This window comes from Coregonus lavaretus, assembly GCF_964263955.1.
Source record: "Coregonus lavaretus genome assembly, chromosome: 6".
Classification (NCBI taxonomy): Eukaryota; Metazoa; Chordata; class Actinopteri; order Salmoniformes; family Salmonidae; genus Coregonus; species Coregonus lavaretus.
The window spans coordinates 43,410,808-43,429,835 of NC_139993.1; the positions used below are offsets into that span (position 1 = coordinate 43,410,808).

Sequence of the window (19,028 nt, forward strand, 5' to 3'; positions counted from 1 at the left end):
AACGGACAATGGTAGGCCTAGGCTATATCCTGCCTAGGCCTACCGTTGCCTCACATATATAATTACATTTCCGGGAACCTAGTATTTTTAATTTGAGGAGAAGCCTATCCTCATTTAATCCAATTACAACAATGTTGACTGTCAACACTCCAAACATATTGAGCAAAAAAAAAATTTTTAGTGTTGTTATTTCTCTTTACTGTAGCCTATGCTATTTAATAAACTGTATAGTATCAATCCACAATATACTAGGACAATAATATTATGTGCTCCCAGCCGAATTGGAGTTGATGACAGTGCAAAGGCAGTCAGTAACCTACAGAGCTTGAGACAAAGGATTGCAGTATTAAGCCATGAAACGCGTTGATTGGCCAGTGAGTGGACAAGCCCTCATCACGTCTACTATTTATTTATTCATCAAAACCTTGCCCTTTTGCACAACCGTCAGCTATTGCGCTCATAATTCCTGCTGTGAAAATAGCAAAAATATTTCTGACACATCCCTGGACCTATAATGCTACTGCCAGCTCTAAGATTACCATTGCGTTATGTTTGTTAAAATAGAGCCCTGAATGTACCATTTACATTCTGCGTTGCATATGCTGAATTTCAAATGTTTCAAAGGCTGAGACAGATTTGGCCTAGATACGCAGCCTTCACCTCAGTCTGAGCCTCTGGCATAGTCTTGCATATGTCAAATCATATCAAATTTAATTTGCCACATGCGCCGAATACAACAGGTGTAGACATTTCAGTGAAATGCTAACTTACAAGCCCTTAACCAACAAAGCAAAGTAACAAAACAAAAAAAAGTGTTAAGCAAAAAAACTAAACTAAAAAAAATTTAAACTAAAGGGGGGCTATATACAGTGGGGAAAAAAAGTATTTAGTCAGCCACCAATTGTGCAAGTTCTCCCACTTAAAAAGATGAGAGAGGCCTGTAATTTTCATCATAGGTACACGTCAACTATGACAGACAAAATGCGAAAAACCAATCCAGAAAATCACATTGTAGGATTTTTAATGAATTTATTTGCAATTTATGGTGGAAAATAAGTATTTGATCACCTACAAACAAGCAAGATTTCTGGCTCTCACAGACCTGTAACTTCTTCTTTAAGAGGCTCCTCTTTCCTCCACTCGTTACCTGTATTAATGGCACCTGTTTGAACTTGTTATCAGTATAAAAGACACCTGTCCACAACCTCAAACAGTCACACTCCAAACTCCACTATGGCCAAGACCAAAGAGCTGTCAGAAACAAAATTGTAGACCTGCACCAGGCTGGGAAGACTGAATCTGCAATAGGTAAGCAGCTTGGTTTGAAGAAATCAACTGTTGGAGCAATTATTCGGAAATGGAAGACATACAAGACCACTGATAATCTCCCTTGATCTGGGGCTCCACGCAAGATCTCACCCCGTGGGGTCAAAATGATCACAAGAACGGTGAGCAAAAATCCCAGAACCACACGGGGGGACCTAGTGAATGACCTGCAGAGAGCTGGGACCAAAGTAACAAAGCCTACCATCAGTAACACACTACGCCGCCAGGGACTCAAATCCTGCAGTGCCAGACGTGTCCCCCTGCTTAAGCCAGTACATGTCCAGGCCCGTCTGAAGTTTGCTAGAGTGCATTTGGATGATCCAGAAGATGATTGGGAGAATGTCATATGGTCAGATGAAACCAAAATATAACTTTTTGGTAAAAACTCAACTCGTCGTGTTTGGAGGACAAAGAATGCTGAGTTGCATCCAAAGAACACCATACCTACTGTGAAGCATGGGGGTGGAAACATCATGCTTTGGGGCTGTTTTTCTGCAAAGGGACCAGGACGACTGATCCGTGTAAAGGAAAGAATGAATGGGGCCATGTATCGTGAGTCTTTCAGCATGACAATGATCCCAAACACACCGCCCGGGCAACGGAGGAGTGGCTTCGTAAGAAGCATTTCAAGGTCCTGGAGTGGCCTAGCCAGTCTCCAGATCTCAACCCCATAGAAAATATTTTGAGGGTGTTGAAAGTCCGTGTTGCCCAGCGACAGCCCCAAAATATCACTGCTCTAGAGGAGATCTGCATGGAGGAATGGGCCAAAATACCAGCAACAGTGTGTGAAAACATTGTGAAGACTTACAGAAAACGTTTGACCTGTGTCATTGTCAACAAAGGGTATATAACAAAGTATTGAGAAACCAAAGTATTTGGTTATTGACCAAATACTTATTTTCCACCATAATTTGCAAATAAATTCATAAAAAATCCTACAATGTGATTTTCTGGATTAGTTTTTCTCATTTTGTCTGTCATAGTTGACGTGTACCTATGATAAAAATTACAGGCCTCTCTCATCTTTTTAAGTGGGAGAACTTGCACAATTGGTGGCTGACTAAATACTTTTTTCCCCCACTGTACAGGGGGGTACCGGTGCAGCGTCAATGTGTGGGGGCACCGGCTAGTCAAGGTAATTGAGGTAATATGTACATGTGGGTAGAGTTAAAGTGACTATGCATCAATAATAAACAGATTAGCAGCAGAGTAAAAAAGGGGGACGGTGGGGGGGCAGTGCAAATTGTCCGGGTAGCCATGATTAGCTGTTCAGGAGTCTTATGGCTTGGGGGTAGAAGCTGTTGAGAAGCCTTTTGGACCTAGACTTGGTGCTCCAGTACCGCTTGCCGTTCAGTAGCAGAGAGAACAGTCTATGACTAGGGTGGCTGGAGTCTTTGACAATTTTGAGGGCCTTCCTCTGACACTGCCTGGTATAGAGGTCCTGGATGGCAGGAAGCTTGGCCCCAGTGATGTGCTGGGCCGTACGCACTACCCTCTGTAGTGCCTTGCGGTCGGAGGCTGAGCAGTTGCCATACCAGGCGGTGATGCAACCAGTCAGGATGCTCTCGATGGTGCAGCTGTAGAACTTTTTGAGGATCTGAGGACCCATGCCAAATGTTTTCAGTCTCCTGAGGGGGAATAGGCTTTGTCGTGCCCTCTTCACGACTGTCTTGATGTGTTTGGACCATGATAGTTCATTGGTGATGTGGACACCAAGGAACTTGAAGCTCTCAACCTGTTCCACTACAGCCCCGTCAATGAGAATGGGGGCGTGCTCAGTCCAATTTTTTTGCCTGTAGTCCACAATCATCTCCTTTGTCTTGATCACGTTGAGGGAGAGGTTGTTATCCTGGCACCACACGGCCAGGTCTCTGACCTCCTCCCTTTAGGCTGTCTCATCGTTGTCAGTGATCAGGCCTACCACTGTTGTGTCGTCGGCAAACTTAATGATGGTGTTGGAGTCGTGCCTGGCCATGCAGTCATGGGTGAACAGGGAGTACAGGAGGGGACTGAGCACGCACCCCTGAGGGGCCCCCGTGTTGAGGATCAGCGTGGCAGATGTGTTGTTACCTACCCTTACCACCTGGGGGCGGCCCGTCAGGAAGTCCAGGATCCAGTTGCAGAGGGAGGTGTTTAGTCCCAGGATCCTTAGCTTAGTGATGAGCTTTGAGGGCACTATGGTGTTGAATGATGAGTATGTGAGTATGTATTTGTGTGTACGTGCACGCACATGAGTATGTGCACGTGTCCTAGTGAATATGTTATTCTGCGTGATACTGTTATTCCTTCTGTGCATCAAATGTCACAGATTACCTCCGGTTTAACCTACATTTCCACATACCTACTCCCTTTAAGTAATGTGCCACTCTCCCCCAGCATCCGGTTATATGATCAATGCATTTCAGTGCTATAGCTCCATCTCTAGGGCACTGTCCACATTGATGTGCATGGAAATGTCTGTCTGTATCTGTCAGAGCTATCTTGGTGTCAATGTGATACAGTATTGAGATGCTAAGGAAATGGGTTAGCCTGTGTGGAGGTATAATAGTCAGTCTGTTTTCTGTATGTGACTTTGAATCTGTTTCTTTCAATGATTGCCTTTGTCTATTGTAGAACATAACCGTTTTATAAGACTGCTGTGTGTATTTCTCTCCACAGATTTCTTTCCTGGCAGAGATGGGTTTTGGGGGTGTACTCCTCTACGTGGACCCATGTGACAGCCCCAGTGACCAGAGCATGTGGCACAAAGCCTTTGGGGTCACCCTCAACCCCGGGGGAGACCCCTCCACCCCTGGATACCCCAGTATTGGTGAGTGAGTGTGCTGTACCCCCTCTCTGAAGATGATCCTGGATCAGTATGAGGTGAATCAATAAGTCATGACCGTCAGACAGTTCAGAGAGTGACCACAGAACACCCTATTCTCTACACAGTACATCCTTCTCATTTTAATAGGAGCTCCTCTGGATTCCCTCTCTTATATTTCCTCTTTAGATGCTGAAGCATCTTGCGCCAAATTTGATCTTGCGCAAAAGTCTAATGCGTGCACAAAGTCCTCAGAGGCCCTCTGTGTTGATAATATATATGGTGTGTGTGTGTTTGTGTCCGGGTGGAGTACAACCAGGGAGAGAGTAAGAGAGATTGAATAGATAAGGCATTCAAAAGTTGCTTTGTTTGTTTTCAGATAGTGACTTGACAATGAGGTTTAGGATTAATAGGAACAGAACAGTGGAAACTGAAACTGTAAAGCTAAGAGAATGTCCAAGTAAACAATAACAGTATCTAAGATATATATTACAAATCCCTCAGAAATTGATACAAACATAATGGTAATACTGCATATATTCTTGCATGCATGATTCTGTTCTTAACGCTCGTCACTGGTACAGAAAGCAGAGGCTCTTGAACCCTCCTTACCGGTCTCATATCGCGTGAAGAAGACATGGCTGCCATGTTAGTGTGAGGCAAATTCACACCCCTCTCTAGACTCTATCATCACTCTCACTTCAGCCTGTCACTGGGGGGCCTGTGTCATCATCTTTAGTAATCACTTCAGATGTCTAGCACTCAGCACGCCGACCAGCATGTGGCTTATCATTACACACCAACCTGTCTTTAATGTCTCATATCATTATCAATAGCAACGACTCCAGTGTCAACTCCTGCAGCTAGCAAAGGCCTCACGTGACTCGCATTCTCTCATTAAAATACTCCTCTCAGAAACCTGAGAAGAGGAGAATTGATTCAATAAGCATTACAATGCCATTAAGAGCATACACAGCTTATTCTCTGCCTTTTCTGCGTAGCTGCATAATGAATAATGGTGATATGATTGTTTCCATGATAATAGAGAATATTTTCTTTACTCAGTTGATTTGTGTTAGTAATGTTGGCTACATCTGGCCAGAATCTAAATCACAGCACATTCTCCCTCTCTGAGTCACTGTCCATGATCCTGGTCTACTGTAGTTAAATTCTCACCACATGACTGTGGTCCTCTCTGGCTCCCTTTCTATCTGGCCTCAGCCTCCTGGCCTGCCTGCCTGCCCTGGCTGGCTGGCTGCTCGTTGGGGACGCATCATTACTGCTGAAGTACCTTTGTCCTGCTAAGGGTCTGAGTAACACGGTGGCAGGACACAGATGAGGCTGCTAACAGATGCCTGGCCAGATGTTGGATGTCTGCACTTTCACCAGTACCACCGGTTGCTGGATCCAAGTGCACCACCTGGAAGATGAGGAGGTGATGGGAGAGGACACTTTACTACTCCTTACGGCCATCCCACTGGGCACGGACGTCATTCCAATGTCTAGTTTTGATTTACATTTGGTTGAGTTGTCAACCAACGTGAATTTATCGTGAAATCAACAACAAATGTCACCATGTCATTGGATTTAGTTAATATAAATAATAATATAATATGCCATTTAGCAGACGCTTTTATCCAAAGCGACTTACAGTCATGCGTGCATACATTTTTTTTTTGTGTATGGGTGGTCCCGGGGATCGAACCCACTACCTTGGCGTTACAAGCGCCGTGCTCTACCAGCTGAGCTACAGAGAACCACGTTGTGCTGTGTTAAAAGTTTAGTTAAAAGTTGTGTGAAAAAAAAACTACATTCCCTTATGTTGACTTTTTGCAAATCCATTTTCTATGTTGATTCAACGTCATCACATTTATTAATTTTTTTTGACGTGGAAATAACGTTGATTCAACATATTTTTGCCCAGTGGGATGCTGTCTTCCATAAAACACATACTATAATAAATGTTTTGAGCAGATAAAAAAAAAATGTTGATAAACCATTTGAATATAATCCTTTATTCTGTCCATATACTGTAATGCAGATAGAAAATATGGTCTAGGCATAACGTTACAGCCTTCTATTTGTCCTCGAATAGCCACAGCAAGTCATTTAATATTCATAAATCAATAGACTGTAGTGGTATTCAATACTTTTCATTTTCTGTTTTTGCTTTGATTCCGTAGTTCATTATTCATCAATTGGCATGTCAGTAGTCTGTGTGTTGATTTTTTATTAGAGAAATCCTTGTAGAATTATCGCTGTGCTGTATTGTCACATTGCCTGCTGGGAAAGGCAAAGTAAATCAAAGCACTCTCTTTTGAAACATGCTGTTTCTCAGTTTACTCCTGAATGTGAAAGCTGCGGTTGCTCACACAGAGGGAGCATGTGTAGGGAGGGAAATTGAGACAGATCTGCCAAGACCCACCAAGCAAATTGTGTTTGCTTACATATGTACAGCAGGTGTTCCTGGGCTGCTTTACATTACACTGGCATGGGATCCATCCCTGCACTGAGAATTGTAGTTGAGCTTTGATACCCATGGGTTGGCTGTGTTCTGAGGGCAGTGGTTCTGTGCAGAACATACCTACATTTACACTGAGTGTACAAAACATTAGGAACACCTGCTCTTTCCATGACATAGACTGACCAGGTGAATCCAGGTGAAAGCTATGATCCCTTATTGATGTCATTTTTTAAATCCACTTCAATCAGTGTAGATGAAGGGGAGGAGACAGATTAAAGAACGATTTTTAAGCCTTGAGACATGGATTGTGTATGTGTGCCATACAGAGGGGTGAATGGGCAAGACAAAATATTTAAGTGCCTTTGAATGAGTGTGTCAAGAACTGCAATGCTGCTGGATTTTTCAATCTCAACAGTTTCCCGTGTGTATCAAGAATAGTCCACCACCCAAAGGACATCCAGCAAACTTGGCACAACTGTGGGAAGCATTGGAGTCAACATGGGCCAGCATCCCTATGGAATGCTTTCGACACCTCGTAGAGTCCATGCCCTGACGAATTGAGTCTGTTCTGAGGTTAAAAGGAGGGGGATGCAACTCAATATTAGGAAGGTATTGTTAATGTTTTGTACTGTCGTTGTACATTTATATTTTAGTCATTTAGCAGATGCTCTTATCCAGGGTGACTTACAGGAGCAATTAGGGTTAAGTGCCTTGCTCAAGGGCACATCGACAGATTTTTCACCTAGTCAGCTCGGGGATTCAAACCAGCAACCTTTCACTCTTAGCCGCTAGGCTACCTGCTTCAACACAGTAACAGAGTGCACTGTGAACCAAATGCACAGAATATTTGCCCATTCAGACTGTTCCTGTGTTTGAAAGGGACATATTTTGACATTTTTCCATGAACTGAACTGATGACTGGGTAGAAAAACAAAACAAAACAAAAACAAGAAAGGCTGCTGCAGCCACCTGAATATTTATATGCAAGTGAGGCAATAATTGATTTAGACATTTTTATCTGAAGCGTCTTGTCTTTTGCCAAGCTGTAGCAATTTCCTCATCCATTTGATTCAGTTGCCATGTTATTTATGTTGTTTGGTTTGGATGAATTTTCAGCTCTGTTTACCAAATGATGACTGCTGCAGGCCACAAAAACGGCTGTGTGCATTAAAGCCCCACGCTCTTTATTAGTTGACTGCTGTGCTTTTGGGGAGAGGGGGTTACTGATCGCATAATTGCATTAACCTTTAAAGTGAAGCTGATGTTCCCTCTCTTCTCTCTCTTCCTCCTCCTCTCCATATCTGAGAGAAAGATAGCAGCACCGAACAAGTGGGAACTTCAAACAATTTTTACATGTTAATTTCAATTCGCTGACAGGTGGGTCTATTCACATGGAAATAATTGTATCCCTTGGGTTATTTAGAAACCTTGTTGAAGTCAAAAGAAGCCTTTGAATAGAAATGTAGTCATTTGCATATTTATTTAAATAGGCAGCTGCTATGGTACCAATGTTTGAGGCTTTAATGAACAAATGGCTGCCATCGCTAACTGGGAGGTACGCGTTCTCCATGCAATGTCAATTATGGCCATCACAATGTGTCTAATCTTTTCCCCTTTTCACTTCTTTCTCTACAGTCCCATGTAGCTCAGTTGGTAGAGCATGGCGCTTGCAACGCCAGGGTTGTGGGTTTGTTTCCCACGGGGGGCCAGTATGAAAATATATGCACTCACTAACTGTAAGTCGCTCTGGATAAGAGCGTCTGCTAAATGACAAAAAAGCAATGCAAATAGTCCGGGTAGCCATGATTAGCTGTTCAGGAGTCTTATGGCTTGGGGGTAGAAGCCTTTTGGACCTAGACTTGGTGCTCCGGTACAACTTGCCATGCGGTAGCAGAGAGAACAGTCTATGACTAGTGTGGCTGGAGTCTTTGACAATTTTTAGGGCCTTCCTCTGACACTGCCTGGTATAGAGGTCCTGGATGGCAGGAAGCTTGGCCCCAGTGATGTACTGGGCCGTACGTACTACCCTCTGTAGTGCCTTGCGGTCGGAGGCCGAGCAGTTGCCATACCAGGCGGTGATGCAACCAGTCAGGATGCTCTCGATGGTGCAGCTGTAGAACTTTTTGAGGATCTGAGGACCCATGCCAAATCTTTTCAGTCTCCTGAGGGGGAATAGGCTTTGCCGTGCCCTCTTCACGACTGTCTTGGTGTGTTTGGACCATGATAGTTTGTTGGTGATGTGGACACCAAGGAACTTGAAGCTCTCAACCTGTTCCACTACAGCCCCGTCGATGAGAATGGGGGCGAGCTCAGTCCTCTTTTTTTTTCCTGTAGTCCACAATCATCTCCTTTGTCTTGATCACGTTGAGGGAGAGGTTGTTATCCTGGCACCACATGGCCAGGTCTCTGACCTCCTCCCTATAGGCTGTCTCATCGTTGTCGGTGATCTACAACTGTTGTGTCGTCGGCAAACTCAATGATGGTGTTGGAGTCGTGCCTGACCATGCAGTCATGGGTGAACAGGGAGTACAGGACGGGACTGCCCGTCAAGAAGTCCAGGATCCAGTTGCAGAGGGAGGTGTTTAGTCCCAGGGTCCTTAGCTTAGTGATAAGCTTTGAGGGTACTATGGTGTTGAACGCTGAGCTGTAGTCAATGAATAGCATTCTCACGTAGGTGTTCCTCTTGTCCAGGTGGGAAAGGGCAGTATGGAGTGCAATAGAGATTGCATCATCTTTGGATCTGTTAGGGCGGTATGCAAATTGGAGTGGGTCTAGGGTTTCTGGGATAATGGTATTGATGTGAGCCATGACCAGCCTTTCAAACACATCATGGCTACAGACGTGAGTGCTACAGGTCAGTAGTCATTTAGGCAGGTTATCTTAGTGTTCTTGGGCACAGGGATTATGGTGGTCTGCTTGAAACATGTTCGTATTATAGACTCAGTCAGGGACATGTTGAAAATGTAAGTGAAGACACTTGCCAGTTGGTCAGCGCATGCTCGGAGTACACATCCTGGTAATCCATCTGGCCCTGCAGCCTTGTGAATGTTGACCTGCTTAAAAGTCTTACTCACATCGGCTATGGAGAGCGTCATCCATAACAGCTGGATGGTGTTGGGTTTGCACCAGACATAGCGTTTTCCTTGATGGCCAAAAAGCTCAATTTTAGTCTCATCTGACAGGAGTACCTTCTTCCATATATTTGCGGAGTCTCCCATATGCCTTTTGGTGAACACCAAACGTGTTTGCTTATTTTTTTCTTGAAGCAATGGCTTTTTTCTGGCCACTCTTCTGTAAAGCCCAGCTCTGTGGAGTGTACGGCTTAAAGTGGTCCTATGGACAGATACTCCAATCTCCGCTGTGGAGCTTTGCAGCTCCTTCAGGGTTATCTTTGGTCTCTTTGTTGCCTCTCTGATTAATGCCCTCCTTGCCTGGTCCGTGAGTTTTGGTGGGCGGCCCTCTCTTGGCAGGATTGTTGTGGTGCCATATTCTTTCAGTTTTTTTATAATGGATTTAATGGTGCTCCGTGGGATGTTCAAAGTTTCTGATATTGTTTTATAACCCAAACCTGATCTGTACTTCTCCACAACTTTGTCCCTGACCTGTTTGGAGAGCTCCTTGGTCTTCAGGATGCTGCTTGCTTGGTGGTACCCCTTGCTTAGTGGTGTTGCAGACTCTGGGGCCTTTCAGAACAGGTGTATATATACTGAGATCATGTGACACTTAGATTGCACACAGGTGGACTTTATTTAACTAATTATGTGACTTCTGAAGGTAATTGGTTGCACCAGATCTTATTTAGGGGCTTCATAGCAAAGGGGGTGAATACATATGCATGCACCACTTTTCCATTATATATTTTTTAGACTTTTTCTAAACAAGTTTTTTTTTTCTCACCAATTTGGACTATTTTGTGTATGTCCATTACATGAAATCCAAATAAAAATCAATTTAAATTACAGGTTGTAATGCAACAAAATAGGAAAAACGCCAAGGGGGATGAATACTTTTGCAAGGCACTGTAGATGCACACAGTTTTCTGTTTGGGATAATTCATCACATATGTAATTCTCATCACTTTGCCTAGAAGCGCAGTGAGTGGAGATAATGTTTTGATTTAGGTGTAAAAATAAGTCCTTATGAACTCCACTGACATTCCCAGTCCTTCTCAACCTTATACAACTGCAGATCACAGTATCTGCTGCTGTTACAGGTCATGGTCATTAGAAACCTGTCAATGGATATGAATTTACGTGTGTGTGTGGGTGTGCATCACAGGAGGCTGCTGAGGGGAGGACGGCTCATAGTACTGGCCGGAACAGAGCTAATGGAATGGAATCAAACACATGGATATATGTGATACCTTTCGACTAATTCCACTCCAGCCATTACCACAAGCCTGTCCTCCCCAATTAAGGTGCCACCAACCTCCTGTGGTGTGCATACATGTCTATGACTCATAAATGCACTAGAGTGGATGTGGGGTTGCACTGGACTTCACTGGACATAATATTTCCTAAGGGCAATCCCTGGTTCACAGTGTCTAGCTTTCCTTTCTTAGCTCCATTCCAATGTTTAACCAATGAGCATTGAATGTGCATTCAAGCTTCAAATTGGCTTCTCTTCCACAGCCATCAAATCAAATCAAAATCAAATTTTATTTGTCACATGCGCCGAATACAACAGGTGTAGACCTTATAGTGAAATGCTTATTTACAAGCCCTTAACCAACAATGCAGCTTTAAGAAAAATAAGTGTTAAGTAAAAAATAGATAAGTAAAAATAAAAAAAGAAGAACATTTGAAAAATAACAAATAATAATGGCCCTGCGGCCTTGTGAATGTTGACATGTTTAAAGGTCTTACTCACATCGGCTATGGAGAGTGTGATCACACATTCGTCCGGAACAGCTGATGCTCTCATTTATGCTTCAGTGTTGCTTGCCTCGATGCGAGCATAGAAGTAATTAAGCTCGTCTGGTAGGCTCGTGTAACTGGGCAGCTCGCGTCTGTGCTTCCCTCCGTAATAGTTTGCAAGCCTTGCCACATCCAACGAGCATCGGAGCCGGTGTAGTACGATTCAATCTTAGTCCTGTATTGACGCTTTGCCTGTTTGATGGTTCATCAGAGGGCATAGCGTGATTTCTTATAAGCGTCCTTGAAAGCGGCAGCTCTACCCTTTAGCTCAGTGCGGATGTTGTCTGTAATCCATGGCTTCTGGTTGGGGTATGTACGTACGGTCACTGTGGGGACGATTCACTTATTGATGAAGCCAGTGACTGATGTGGTGTGCTCCTCAATGCCATCGGAAGAATCCCGGAACATATTCCAGTCTGTGCTAGCAAAACAGTCCTGTAGCTTAGCATCTGCGTCATCTGACCACTTCTGTATTGAGCGAGTCACTGGTACTTACTGATTTAGTTTTTGCTTGTAAGCAGGAAATAGGAGGATAGAATTATGGTCAGATTTGCCAAATGGAGGGCGAGGGAGAGCTTTGTACGTGTCTCTGTGTGTGGAGTAAAGGTGGTCTAGAGTTTTTTTTTCCTCTGGTTGCACATTTAACATGCTGGTAGAAATTAGGTAAAACGGATTTAAGTTTCCTTGCATTAAAGTCCCCGGCCACTAGGAGCGCCGCCTCTGGATGAGCATTTTCTTGTTTGCTTATGACCTTATACAGCTCGTTGAGTGCGGTCTTTGTGCCAGCATTGGATTATGGTGGTAAATAGACAGCTACGAAAAATATAGATGAAAACTCTCTTGGTAAATAGTGTTGTCTACAGCTTATCATGAGATACTCTACCTCAGTTGAGCAAAACCTCGAGACTTCCTTAATATTAGATTTTGTGCACCAGCTGTTATTTACAAATATACACAGACCGCCACCCCTTGTCTTACCTGAGGCAGCAGTTCTATCTTGCCTATGCACCGAAAACCATTCGATGGTTATAGGATGGTTATAGGAATTAATAGACATGCAAATACCACACTGTGTATATTTTACCTGGGATAGCAGTGTGGAGCTCAGTCAATAACATTATGGAAATGCCGCTTGATTTCTCCGCCGTTTGAGTTTGATAACAATGCAGTCAAGAATCTGAGGACTACAAGCAAGTTAGTGAAATGATACTGGCCGCTGCCATGTTTGCATTGTCACATTATCACCCAACAACTAGACCAATGCAAGCTATCAACTTTTCTGCTGCTGCTGCTCCCATCTCATTTCCTTTCCATTTCCCAAGTCACTCTCTCATGAGTTATACATGCAGCCGTTTAGGTATTAATCATGGTTGTGATGATCTACACATACAGCAGAAAATTGTGTACATGTTGACATACAGCACATTAATGTAAAGATAACTACTGTACAAACACAGCTCCATGTGGCACCTGTTTTCACTGACGTTAATTTATGAGATATCACCTCACCGTTTGTACAAAAGCCCCTTAGCATGTAGGTTTCAAAGGTAAAGAAGGTAATAAATTAGATTGAGCATATCAGTGAATTTTCAATTAATCTCAATAAGATGTTTACTGTAACAGAAGGTACACATGTTGTGTATGTATTAGAGAATTGTCCAGAGGGGGTTTGAGCAGCAGCTGTTTTGGACTCAACAGCTATCCCCGGGAGACAGACAGAAATAGGCAGACATACGCTGTTCACCAGGTTATGCTGCTCAGCCACATCTTGGAAGGGGATCAGCTCTGGACAGTTTCACAAAGCACAACAGGCATAGAAAATCGGAATTTCTTCACACACGCGGGTGTCTTGTTATGCATTTAATGGGAGAAAGAGAAGCCTCCAGAAGGTCACCACTATTCTCAGCCTTGGCGTGAGCACTGCACCGCTCCGCCACCCTCTCATCCCCCTCTCATCCACTCTGCCTGGGGAGGGCTGGGGCTACTCTATTCTGCTCTGTGTCAGACAGTGCTGACGCCCCCTCCTGCTTCTCTAATGCCCTGCTGTGAATTTGTTCCCCTCAAATGGCTGTGCTGACCCTCATTTTACTCTGAGGTGCTGCTGACTACTGCTGGAGGAGCCTCACCTCATCACCATGCAAAGGAGGGCAGCAACAAACTCAATGTCTACTCCAGCTCTTCATCTCCCCCTTTCTTTTCTCTCTCTCTCTCTCTCTCTCTCTCTCTCTCTCTCTCTCTCTCTCTCTCTCTCTCTCTCTCTCTCTCTCTCTCTCTCTCTCTCTCTCTCTCTCTCTCTCTCTCTCTCTCTCTCTCTCTCTCTCTCTCTCTCTCTCTCTCTCTCTCTCTCACTCAAACACACACACATATGCACGCACACACACATGCACGCACACACTGTACAGCAGCAGCTTGACCACAGGTGTTTCTGTTGTCTTTCCCCTGTGGACATCAAGGTTGGAGGTGGAAATATTAGAGGGAACAGTATTAACTCATTATTTACTTATTTTCCCTTCTCTCTAATTAAACTGTTGTCTGCCCCCCTCTCCCTACTGGCCCTTGGCCCCTGTGTTTTCTCTGAGACATTACCATAGTTTAGCCTCAGCAAATGCCGAATTGCTTTACTAGACATGGAATTTGATGTGACTCTCTGAGAGCCCCCTCTGGTCCTAAATTGGTTGCTCTTTAAATCTGAGGCGGGGGAGATTATTGCCTGTGGTTGGTTTAGGATTTACATTTGACTCCAGCCTGAAGATGGAATTGTAATGAAGCAACCAGACTGCCTGGTGGTTGATTGAAGTAGGCAAACTAGAGGCAAACTGGTGTTCTCAGTGTCCTGCCTCTTCAAATGATCCTTGTGCACTCCGTGTGGGTGATAAGCTTAAGAGCATACTGTACAGCAGGTCCACCTTGAGGCTGTGTAGCCCTGAGGCAGGAAGGCCAACCACACATGTCAACACTGTACTGTAGCCACACTGTGAGGAAGCCCTGAAGCTCTGCAGTGAGTTGTCAGGGGACAGAGGGATATGACTGGATGGGGGAAACAAGTGAGAACATCCAATCATATCCCTAGAGATAACTTCCTTTATGTTAACATTTCCGCTGAAGTGGAAGTAAGAACGTGTGTGTTGGCCTCTTTATTATAATTTCTATATGATAAATTATACATAGTTGATCATTCAAATCATTGCCATGCTAGGTTAGCTTAGTATGCAACCTTTGCCATGTATTGTGTTATTCCAATCAGCTTTTAGGACATTTCTCACAGGGCACCAGAAATAGACCAATCACATATTATGGGTCATAACCTTGTTATGACCCTTGTTCTGATATGTCTTAATTTCTTATCCTTTTTTAAACTTTTGGATTATGTGTGTATTGCTATTGAATTGCTAGATATTGCTGCATTTCTGGAGCTAGAAACATAAGCATTTCGCTGCACCTGCGATAACATCTGTAAAACTGTGTATGCAACCAATAAACGTTGAATTGATTTTTAACCTCATAAGAAGTACCACATTATTCCAGATAATATCCACAGCACAACACAATATTATCAAAATGCCCAAATACAAAATTATATCAAACTCTCAAACTCACATTTTAATAATCAATTTAACTTATCCATCTCTGTGACATTGGTCCCAAAGTAAGTCTGATGTCTGTGAGTAGAGGCATTTGTTTGTAATGTTTTGGTGTTGCCCTAGTGAGTACATGGGCGGGGGGTGAGTGTCATTAAGCTATCATTAAAATGCCATCATCATTAAGTGAGGATTGTCAAATCCCCAGGTCTGGTTATATTGCATCATATGTGCATCAAAACACAATAAAAGTCCATTAAAAACAATGCATTTTAACTGTCCCAAAAGAGCCACAGCATGTGAGAGTCACCGCTGAGGTGTTTAAGTACCTAGTTTAGCTTTAACTTAAAGGACCCTTGTTTGTGGATGTGGTATAAATACTGCGCATATACTAAGTATTAGACAGGAAAATGGCTTTGTGACAATTTGAACCTGAATGAAAAAGAGCAACCTCTTAAACTCTTTTGTACTTATAGCATTTGCTTTAAGCTGCACAACACTCCCTTATTTGTAGCAGTCCATCTGCTGTTCTTTTTAGCTCTCATTCCAGCTCTTTGCTGATTTGTTTTGAGTTCAATTGAGATCATTCAGTATACTTTATAATAACTCTAATGTAATATTATGAAAGATGTGATGAATAACTGGAACTAAAGACCATTACATCAATAAATAAGTGAATAATAAACGTTTTACATTTGCTTTATGAGTAGTGCATGACCCTAGGGTGGCAACACATACATTCTAAGTGATTTCAATGGGGCTTTCTCTATTCTGATTGTTTTATACTGTTCATTCAAACTTCAAACAAAAATAATTTTCTTGCATTTTCAGCAATTTCTGCATTTCCTGCAGTCATTTGAGGTCATTTCCACACTGCCATGTAGGGCTGCACGATATGGGCAAACAATATAAGCCTTATTTTAAACCAAATATTGTTTGCGATTTGACTTGCGATTTTGATCAAAACACTTGGTGAAATGTTGGAATCATGGAAATAGATTGATTATTCTAATTCTATAGTTAGACTATAATAACGGGCACTTTGACATGACAACGACTGAAAAATCCAGGGAGGAGTTATTTGTGTTTCCCAGGGGACCCTAATTAGATGTAAGCTATATTAAACAAACCAAACATTGAAATACCGTTATAGAAGGTAAAGTAAAAACCCAAACCGTTCCATGCATTGATAACGGTATATAGTAAACTACAGTATACCGTGCAGCCCTAGTTACAGCACCTCCAAAATGGAAGCTTTATTACCCCATTTCAATCACAGCAGTTTTCTTTGTCTTTGATTGGTATTATCCTATTGTGTATGATATTATCCTATTGTGTTGCTTTGGATATCATTACCACACTGCACCTTGTTTTATTCAGGAGACCAGCAGACAAAGATGCAGGTGAAACGTATCACACACACAAACACATACACCCTTACACTTCAGAAGGGTGTGTCTTGCCGGTTTCTGCTCAACTTTGCTTTTTTATTGCTATGTTTGCGTTAATTATGACTTTGTTTGCTCAGAATGTTTGTGTAATAATTTCCTACAACCGACAAACAATTCTGGATCATGAATCGGATGACAAATTCCGCCGAAGAAGAGGAAGGAAAGGGGGACTCCAAGCTAGGCTAAAAAGACCGGCTACACGGCCTCCTCTTCCTAGTATCCTAATGTCCAATCACTGGAAAAGAAACTTTTGAATTGAGCAAGGCTTCAATCGCAGAGCGATATCAGGGAATGCTGTGTCTTTGTTTATTCAACCAGACGTCTTTTCCATTTCCTGTATGTATCGGACAGGGGCTTCCTCATCAACAATTCCTGGTGTACCGAAGTTGAAAACATCTCAAGCTCCTGTTCACCCGACCTGGAGTTTCTGATGCTAAAATGCTAACCCCACTATATGCAGAGGGAATTTGCGTGTTTTATTATCATAGCTGTGTACATACCGACCCAAGCAAACACCAAGGCGGCACTCAGCGAATTGTACAAGAACTGTACTCAACGAACTGTACAAGATCAGGCAGTGTCAGAGGAAGGCCCAAAAAATTGTAAAAGACTCCAGCCACCCAAGCCATAGACTGTTCTTTCTGCTACCACACGGCAAGTGGTACCAGTGCACCAAGACTGGAACCAACAGGACCCTGAACAGCTTATACCCCCATGCTAAAATACTGCTAAATGCTAAATAGCTAATCAAATAGCTACCCGGACTACCTGCATTGACCCTTTTTTGCACTGACTCTCTTGCACTGACTCTATGCACACACTGGAATCTATCCACACACTGACACGTACTTACACTGACACCCCAACACACATACACTACCGTTCAAAAGTTTGGGGTCACTTAGAAATGTCCTTGTTTTCAACGAAAACATACATGAAATGAGTTTGAATAGGACATATAGCAAAATGCATAGGAAATGTAGTCATTGATATAAATATAAATAATAATTGTGTCCTTCAAATTTTGCTTTCATCAAAGAATCCTCCATTTGCGGCAATTACAGCCTTGCAGACCTTTGGCATTCTAGTTGTCAATTTGTTAAGGTAATCTGGAGAGATTTCACCCCATGCTTCCTGAAGCACCTCCCACAAGTTGGATTGGCTTGCGTCTCACAAATGTTATTCTTTCTGATCCGAACACCTAAATCTTCGATTTGTCTGTCCATAACACTTTTTTCCAATCTTCCTCTGTCCAGTGGCTGTGTTCTTTTGTCCATCTTAATATTTTATTTTTATTGGCCAGTCTGAGATATGGCTTTTTCTTTGCAACTCTGCCTAGAAGGTCAGCATCCCGGAGTCGCCTCTTCACTGTTGACATTGAGACTGGTGTTATGCGGGTACTATTTAATGAAGCTGCCAGTTGAGGACCTGTGAGGCGTCTGTTTCTCAAACTAGACACTATAATGTATTTGTCCTCTTGCTCAGGACAAATACTGAGCAAGAGGTATTTCTGTTCTGGTTAGAGGTATTTCTGTTCTGGTTAGAGCCAGTGTGCGCTGTTCTGTGAAGGGGGATAGTACACAGCGTTGTACGAGATCTTCAGTTTCTTGGCAATTTCTCACATGAAATAGCCTTCATTTTTCAGAACAAGAATAGATTGACTAGTTTCAGAAGAATGTTCTTTGTTTCTGGCCATTTTGATTCTGTAATCGAACCCACAATTGCTGATGCTCCAGATACTTAACTAGTCTCAAGAAGGCCAGTTGTATTGCTTCTTTAATCAGCACAACAGTTTTCAGCTGTGCTAACATAATTGCAAAAGGGTTTTCTAATGATTAATTAGCCTTTTAAAATAATAAACTTGGATTAGCAAACACAACGTGCAATTGGAACACAGGACTGATGGTTGCTGATAATGGGCCTCTACGCCTATGTAGATATTCTATTACAAATCAGCCGTTTCCAGCTACAATAGCCATTTACAACATTAACAATGTCTACACTGTATTTCTGATCAATTTGATGTTAGTTTAATGGACAAAAAAATTGCTTTTCTTTCGAATACAAGGACATTTCTAAGTGACCCCAAACTTTTAAACGGTAGTGTATATACACACACACACTACATACACCCACACACACATAACATGAGCACACATGCATACTGACGCCACACACACACACACTCACACACACACACACACTTTCACACTCACCACATACGCTGCTGCTACTGTCTATTATCTATCCTGTTGCCTATTCACTTTACTCCTACCTATATGTACATAGCTTCCTCAGTTACCTCGTACCTCTGCACACTGACTCGGTACTGGTACTCCCAGTACGTAGCCATGTTATTTTTACTCGTTATTGTTACTCGTTATTCACTGTGTATTTATTCCTTGTGTCGCTATTGTTTATTTTATTTTATCTTGAACTCTGCATTGTTGGAAAAGGACCCGGAAGTAAGCATTTCACTGTTAGTCTACA

General features: G+C 42.8%; 1 protein-coding gene across 1 annotated transcript in view; it reads left to right on the forward strand.

Moving 5' to 3' along the window:
- The window catches only part of naaladl2 (N-acetylated alpha-linked acidic dipeptidase like 2), a gene marked incomplete at its 3' end in the record, with an annotated part of 270,856 nt that overhangs the window by 144,851 nt on the left and 106,977 nt on the right, over positions 1–19,028 (forward strand). Inside the window, exon 5 of the mRNA XM_084163867.1 lies at positions 3,985–4,135. Coding sequence (XP_084019993.1) covers positions 3,985–4,135 — 151 coding nt within the window. The remainder of the gene's footprint in view (positions 1–3,984; positions 4,136–19,028) is intronic.